This window comes from Sinocyclocheilus grahami, unplaced genomic scaffold (assembly GCF_001515645.1).
Source record: "Sinocyclocheilus grahami isolate Dianchi unplaced genomic scaffold, SAMN03320097.WGS_v1.1 scaffold828.1, whole genome shotgun sequence".
NCBI classification, from domain to species: domain Eukaryota; kingdom Metazoa; phylum Chordata; class Actinopteri; order Cypriniformes; family Cyprinidae; genus Sinocyclocheilus; species Sinocyclocheilus grahami.
In genome coordinates this window covers 602,178-610,567 of record NW_015506007.1, presented here as the reverse complement: position 1 = coordinate 610,567, position 8,390 = coordinate 602,178, and the positions used below count along the sequence as shown (strand labels likewise).

The 8,390-nt window shown below is 35.5% G+C and overlaps 2 protein-coding genes across 2 annotated transcripts in view; both read left to right on the top strand.

Annotated features, from left to right (window-relative positions):
* Positions 1–1,463, top strand: part of LOC107562543 (ATP-dependent RNA helicase DHX29-like) — a 13,448-nt gene extending 11,985 nt beyond the window's left edge. The window contains exons 20-22 of the mRNA XM_016247179.1: positions 757–981; positions 1,126–1,262; positions 1,349–1,463. Coding sequence (XP_016102665.1) covers positions 757–981; positions 1,126–1,262; positions 1,349–1,463 — 477 coding nt within the window. The remainder of the gene's footprint in view (positions 1–756; positions 982–1,125; positions 1,263–1,348) is intronic.
* A 3,700-nt stretch (positions 1,464–5,163) lies between these two features.
* On the top strand, positions 5,164–8,256 carry mcidas (multiciliate differentiation and DNA synthesis associated cell cycle protein). The gene is made up of 2 exons (XM_016247191.1): positions 5,164–5,670; positions 7,495–8,256. Exons 1-2 carry the CDS (start codon positions 5,542–5,544, stop codon positions 8,140–8,142), a joined length of 777 nt encoding a protein of 258 aa, XP_016102677.1. The 5' UTR covers positions 5,164–5,541; the 3' UTR covers positions 8,143–8,256.
* Positions 8,257–8,390: the final 134 nt, after the last annotated feature.

The window sequence follows — 8,390 nt, the reverse complement described above, 5'->3', positions numbered from 1 at the left end:
AGGTCTTAAAGGTTTGGAACGACATGAGGGCGAGTAATTAATGACAGAATTTTCATTTTTTGGTGAACTATCCCTTTAACTGTTAAAGTTTGTGGTCGATAAGATATTTTAATGTTTTTGAGAGAAGTCTCACCAAGGTTGTATTTATTTGATCAAAAACAGTAAAAAACGTAATATTGTGAAATATTATTACAATTTAACTGTTTTCTATTTGAATATATTTTAAAATGCAATTTATTCCAGTGAATTTTCAGCATCATTACTCCAGTCTTCAGTGTCACATGAGTCTTCAGAAATCAGTCTAATATGCTGATTTGCTGCACAAGAAACACTTCTGATTATTATCAATGTTGAAAACCGGTTTTCTATTTGAATATATTTTAAAATGCAATTTATTCCAGTGAATTTTCAGCATCATTACTCCAGTCTTCAGTGTCACATGAGTCTTCAGAAATCATTCTGATATGCTGATTTGCTGCACAAGAAACACTTCTGATTATTATCAATGTTGAAAACCATTGCACTGCTTTATATTTGTGTGAAAATCATGATCATGATTTTTTTTTGATGAATAGGAAGTTCGAAAGAACAGCATTTACTTGAAATAGAAATCTTTTCTAATATTATTAAAGCATTTGCAGTCACTTGTAGTCAATTAAAAAAAGTCTGACCTCAGACTTCTGAAGTAGTGCGCATAAAGCATCTTTTCCGTTAATAATACACTGACTTCTGTCACCTCTCTCTATGTGTGAACAGAAGTGTGAATATGGTTCTCCAGAGGATTTCCTGTGTCGAGCTCTCGATGCGCCTCAGCAGCAGGCCGTGTGTAACGCTGTCAGTCTGCTGAGGAAGATCGGCGCCTGTCAGCAAGATAGCTATGCCCTCACGCCACTCGGCCATCACTTGGCCGCCCTTCCTGTCAACGTCAAGATCGGCAAAATGCTCATCTTTGGCGCCATCTTTAGCTGCCTGGAAACCATTGTGAGCGTTTTTTTGCAGCATGTTACTCAATTTCTGTCATCATTTCTTACCCTCATGTTGTTCCAAGCATGTTAGACTTTCTTTCTTCTGTGGAATATTATTGAAGGATGTATTGAACAACTTTTGTTTGTTTTTACTATTCAGGCTACCATCGCAGCGGCCATGTCTGAGAAGTCCCCCTTTGTTACACCTATGAGCAGAAAGGAGGAGGCCAACCTGGCTAAATCTGCCCTAGCAGTCGCAAACTCCGATCACATGACCATCTACAGTGCTTATCTTGGGTAATCACACGTTCAACAGAACAGTACTGTATGGCAGTATGTGTAGAAAGGAAGTGAAATCATTGTAATGAAGTTACTGTTCACAGATGGAAGAGCTCTCGGAGCGAGGGAATGCGTGCTGAGATGGCTTACTGCCGGAGACACTTCCTGAGCCGCACCGCTCTCATGACCATTGAGGTGACATCCTCTTACAGCTCCTAACACACTTGCTGATTCATTAGCACAGTCATCATGACCTGACGAATGATCTGCTAGAACTTGAATTGGTTGAGCTGCATGTGTGCGAATAGAATTGAAAATCTTTATTTTGGGGGTGACGATAAATAAGTGTGTCCAACATGAAGAGGAGAAATCTTTCAAAAAATAAATTTTATATATATAAAAATCACGTACCATGTTTTTAAAAATGTATTCTTGATGGTTTCATACATTTTTAAAAACATTTGTATAATTTATACCATCAACGATTTTAGATTCATGTCTCTAAAATGTCATGTGGGGTAACCATCCAGAGTTGTTTCAGTATACTTACCACTTTATGTAATTTTGTTACATTTCTCATCTTCAACTTAAATTATATTGAATTTCCGGGGGGAGGGGGGTTCAATAACATAGAACTATTTTTTTTATTTGTTTTAGTTAACAATAACAACATTTATCCATCAAGTGTTAGGAATAACATAAAAAATATATATAAATATTAAAAGATGATATCGTAAATACACATTTTCAAACATAGTTTTCCAAGTAAATATATTTAAAAATAATATTTTGAAAAATATTTATATAATTTATACCAACAGAAAGAATTATTAATGTCTCTAAGATGTCAAGTGGTGTAACCATGTAGAGTTATTTTAGTATTAATTGTATACTACTAAAGTATTTGTTAATATTTTGATTTATAATTGTATATATTTTTCATATATATTTTTTGGGAAATTTTGTTACATGCTTTTGTCATTTTTATTCGTTTTTTATATTTCTGTGTAACTTAGTTTTAGCGTTTTAGTACTCAGTAATTTAGTATTTGAACTTCTTTCAATTTTATATTTACATTTCTAATATTCATCTATTATTTTATTTCAGCTTTATTTCAGTTACCTAAAACGATTTTAAAAAATAGGTAACTGAATAAAAAATAAAAAAAAGATTTTAAACATATTATCGTAGATAAAATATCTGAAATATGTTATTATTTTCTGTTTTGTGGTTTTCTATCACCACACTGATTATTCAGAAAATGGTTTTCAAATACTAAAATATTAAACTTGAGGTTTACTTATAATGTTAATAAAGTTTTTTGCACAAAAAAAAAGATTATTTTCAACCCTCATTCTGAACCTCTCTCAGAAACGGGCTGTTTTTAAGGGGTGGGTCCTTTAAGGCTTCTGAGTAATCAGCGACTGTTATGATTGGCTAACGTCATCGCAAAGAGTATCAACGCCCCCTAGCTATTGCATGAGTGTTTTGACAACATGATCAAAATAAAACAGTCATTTCCAGACAAAGCATTATAAAATCATTTACTTGCGGTTTGTGATGCAGCAGCAGTCGGATCTAGTACCGCTTCATCTTTCAACAAATGTTTCTTTGTGAACTCTTCATGACACTGTGCCTCGTTTACAAAACAAAATACTCCGATCAATCCTCAGACACGATCCGGGATGCCATTAAAAATAAACTATCCACTTGTTCCTCACGCTGGGATCCTTCTGATGTCTGTACGAAGACGTGAACTAGCTGTTTAAACCAAATGCATCAAAGCAAATGTTCTTTCGTTTCATTTGTCCTACTGACGAGTGGACTGTGACAAAGTGAACGCCCATCTGTATACTGTATCCAGTGTAGACGAGATAGCAGCAGTGATTGTAATTTCTATTTGCTTTTGACGCGACACAACACTCGCATTTAGCGTGATCAAGCCAGCGGGCTGGGCCTATGGTGAGAAGAAGATTTGTCTTGCTCTGGAGGCGGTGTTTATGCAAACGACTGTGCCCAGGTGAAGTCACCCTGGCACCTCTGATCCAAACGAGCCGTTTTCTGAGGGTTATTACATAAATGCTTTTTAATTGATGATGAGGACATTTTAAGTTATGAAATTTGGTTTGTCATGTCATGACCAGGATCGGATTTACGCATTCTAGGCACATGCCTATGCTCGTTCGTCCAGGGGGGGTCCAAACACAATGAAGAGATATATTATATTTTTGTTATACTATGGGCTATCTACAACAGTAATAGAACCAAAACCCCAGAAGAAATTGAGCAAATAAATATAACAAACAATAGGGTAAAAAATGACAAACTATTTCCACGTCTTCCACCTTTTTTATGTAGGCTACGGAAATCATGCTTTCTTTCTCCCAGTTTCGCAGCTGAAAAGCTGCATGACATTTCTCAGTAGCGAGGTTCTTGAAGCAGTTTAACTTAAAGATTCGCTATTAGTAGTTAGTCGCTATTAGTACGCTGCTGCTGAATACTGCTGAGAGACGCATAGATGCAGGTATTCACACACACTTAATCTCTCTCTCTCTCTCGCTCTAATAACCGCATTAGACTGCATTAGTCTGCTGAGAGACGCATAGATGCAGGTATTCACACACACTTAATCTCTGTCTCTCTCGCTCTAATAACCGCATTAGACTGCATTAGTCTGCATATCAATGGCTCAAGCCTCCGTTATTAGCTCTAAAATTATGTTTTGGAATTTGCAACAGAATGTTTGAAATGAGGTGCGTAAAAAAATCAGTTTAACTTAAAGATTCGCTATTAGTAGTTAGTCGCTATTAGTACGCTGCTGCTGAATACTGCTGAGAGACGCATAGATGCAGGTATTCACACACACTTAATCTCTGTCTCTCTCGCTCTAATAACCGCATTAGACTGCATTAGTCTGCATATCAATGGCTCAAGCCTCTGTTATTAGCTCTAAAATTATGTTTTGGAATTTGCAACAGAATGTTTGAGATGAGGTGCGTAAAAAAAAATGGTTCAACACACATGAGATTTCAGGACGGAAACATGTTAAATGTCTTGAAACAAATCATCTGAACAATGTCTTGATGTGTGGTTGTGACTCCAGGCCGTTAAAATTATTAGAGAAATAATGCACTCCCGAAGTGGCCACGACGCCTATATGGAACGGTCTTTCTCAGTTCTCAAACAAATTAAGAACTACATTCGATTTGTATCGACTGAACGCAAGCGCTTATTGCGATAGAAAACACTGTAATGGTTTCCACTGGTTAAGAAATATTTTTGTTTGCTTGGGTGGTAATATTAGGCCTAGGCTATTATATTAATAGGGAAGGGGGGCCCAAAAATTTGTAAATCCGGCCCTGGTCATGACCCCTTTAATGTTTCCATTTTTGAAGTCAAAATTGCCCCTAGTCCAAGAATCAACCAAAATATCCCACTTCAGTATAAGCTCATTTATTCCCAAACCATCCTCAGATAAGTGACTGCATGAATTTTACTCCTTGGATTGGCCAGTGAAACATTTGAAAACGAAACTTCTTGGCTTCTCTAAAAAAGCTTTTAAGAAGTTAGTCAAAGTGTGGTTTATTCTTGGTCACCAGTGGGAAACTACAGAATCAGAACATGCTCACTTTCTCAACAACACCCAATAAATGTATAAAGCTGCAAACACTAAAGTTACATAATGCATTTTAAAAGCCAATTGTTTGCAGAACAGAAATGAATAAATGTACATTTCTTTTACATTTGACTGTTTCCATTTAATGTAACAAAGACCATTTTTTCAAAGAGGCAAACTGGAATAGCTTTAATTGTACAAACTCATAAAATCCAGGTCTCATTCACAGATATAACCTGTGGGATTAAACAAGTTAAAAACATTTTAGAGAACTGGAAAAATATTCACACACTGCAGCTGCTGATTTCTACATAAAAATGTCCTATGTGACATAATTGCTGACCACTTCCCTTTTTGCTTGTTAAATTCCTTAGTGACTCAGAAATGATTATCTTGCCTTAGCAAGTGTTGTTCAGACCACAGTTTGTCAGTGCATCCTTATATTTGTAATTCAAATAACTGAGCAATCTATTCAGATTCTGCTGCATGTCATCTGATAAATGGTTTCTTATGAAAATGCATAAGCATGATAAAGATTCTTCGCTTGTTCAGGTATGCAAACTGAATGAGCTCATTCTGTTTTGAGGGCACATGTTTGACTAGGTCATCATGAATCACATTATCTCATGTCTCCATGCCAGTGCTCACATACTTCACTAAGTGTGTTAGTGAGTAATAATCATGTGTCTCTCTCTGCAGCTTCATGCCACACTCAGGAGAAAGCAAGAGGAAATATCTGCCCTGAAGGCGACAAATGCCCAGCTGAGAAATCTGGCTGAACAGACTGAAAATTATGCCACAATACTAGATGTAAAGCATTTTTTCCAGAAAATAATCAAGACAATACAGTACATCAGAATTCCTTATAATTACAGTGTGTACACTTATTCGGAGTTCACATCTTGTAATTGTGACATTTTTCTCAGATATAAACTAGCAATTGAGAAGTCAGTATGGTGACATTCAGCAAAGAAGTCTTCGTTTAAATCTCGCAGTACTGACTTTTTTCTCATAATTGCACATTTTTATCTGAGAGAAAAGTCAGAAGCGCGAGAAATAAACTCTGGACTGAGTTTATATCTTCTACTTCTGACTTTTTTTCAGATATAAACTTGTAATTCTGAGGAAAAACATTAGTATTGAGAGATATAAACTTGTTCATTAAATGTTTTTCTTACAATTCCAAATTTACATTTTGCAATTGCGACTTTTTTTGTTTGTTTGTTTTAGCCATGAATGAAATCTAGAAAAAGCTAATTGTGACATTTTTATTTCACACTTCTGACTTTTTTTCTCAGACATAAACTTTTAATTCTGAGGAAAAACATTAGTATTGAGAGATATAAACTTGTTCATTAAATGTTTTTCTTACAATTCCAAATTTACATTTTGCAATTGCGACTTTTTTTGTTTGTTTGTTTTAGCCATGAATGAAATCTAGAAAAAGCTAATTGTGACATTTTTATTTCACACTTCTGACTTTTTTTCTCAGACATAAACTTTTAATTCTGAGGAAAATCGTAAGTATTGCGAGATAAACTTTTTCACAAAATTCTGAATTTACATCTTGCAGTTGTGACATTTATTGTTTCTGCCATGAATAAAAAATAAAAGAGGTCATTTTGACTTTTTATCTCACATTTCTGAATTTTCATAATTGCAAGTTTATATCCTGCAATTATAAATTTATATCTCACAACTTACCTTTCTGACGTTTTCTCAGAATTGTGAGTTTATATCTGAGAAAAAAAGAGTCAGAATTGCGAGATATAATCTAAGGATTGTTAAAATAAAGTCGCAATTACCTTTTTTTATAATTAATCAGAGAAAAATGCTTCCATAGATTGCAGTGATTATGAAAAAAAAATTCCAGGCCTTGAAATCACAATATAAATTAAGCAAAAATGTAGCATAAAATCTAAATTGAATTCAAAAATTCAAAAGTTATTTAAATTTTTACTGCACATTCTTGTGAATGCTTCACCTGTGCATTATTTGTCTAATTACAGTGACACCCACTTTCACCATTCAATTAATCTAAGGATTGTTAAAATAAAGTCGCAATTACCTTTTTTTATAATTAATCAGAGAAAAATGCTTCCATAGATTGCAGTGATTATGAAAAAAAAATTCCAGGCCTTGAAATCACAATATAAATTAAGCAAAAATGTAGCATAAAATCTAAATTGAATTCAAAAATTCAAAAGTTATTTAAATTTTTACTGCACATTCTTGTGAATGCTTCACCTGTGCATTATTGACACCCACTTTCACCATTCAATTAATTCCCAACTATTTTTTTCTAACTGAATATCCTGTTTCACCCTGAAATACGCCATATTTTGAAGTAAAATGCATTGTGAACAGCATTTCATAACATATTTCTTTTTTATTAAATATATAATTCAATAAATTATTTTTCTATTTGTATATATTGAACAGTTTAATAAATCAATTATTTGCAGGTTTCGCATGTCTTTTATCTTGTAATTGTGACAAATGCTGAATTGACCATTCAAAAGTCATCTGTTTTATATCTGTGAAACTTCAGCAGCCAGAGGGCAACAAAACCTCCACATTTTCAGAGTCACACCCTCGAATGACCGTTTGTCAATTCCACTTCCTCTCTACTAGGCCCTGACAACATCGTTCCAGAGAGACTCTGTATCACACTGCACTCCTGTGAGGCCAACAGAGGATCATTCTTCTGAACACTCCTGGATCTCTCTGCTGACACAGGAAGAGCCATCAGATCCATCATCCACGGCTTTAACTAACTCCACCACCACTGACAAACAAAGCCCAACATCAGGGGTCAAGTGGCAGCTGTGGTCCAGCTGGGATGACCTTCTCTGCGAAGATGCTGAAGACAACATCTTGAACTGTCCGTCCAGTTCCAAGCAGCCCAGGCTTGAAAATGAACTTGTACAAGTAAACTTGGAGCATCTGAAGGCCCAGCTGGACCAGGATGAACAGGCTCCTCAGCAACTAAGTGAAGATTCAGGCCTGACCCAGAATCAAAGCCTTGAGATGTCCTCTGGAGGGTTGATCACACAAAGGGTGAACATATTTGGGGCTTTCCATGGGCTTCAAGTGGTTACACAAAGCCCATCTGTCATATCTGATCTTAAAATGAGTGGAGATGATGAAAAAGTGTGCTTCAAGACCGCAATCAGGGACCACAGTACAGTAAAGACCAAGGTTTTCCCACATGGAAAGGCTTTCACTTCTCACACACCAAGTGGATCTTGTAGGTTCCTTTGGGTTCCTAATGAGCACTGAACAGCTTTATGATTCGAAGAGTTGAATTTGTGAAAAAACTACTTTGTTCAGTTTAGATCAACAAAGGTCCTTATTTGAGCAAGGCTGCTTTTGAATTCCCACCATTGGTCAACCGTTCAGAACTCCCTTAAAACTAAAGGTTCTTTATTGGAATCAATGATTCCATGAAGAACCTTTAACATCCATGGAACATTTCAATGCACAAAAGGTTCTTCAGATTTAGAAAGTTCTTCACACCAAGACAAAAT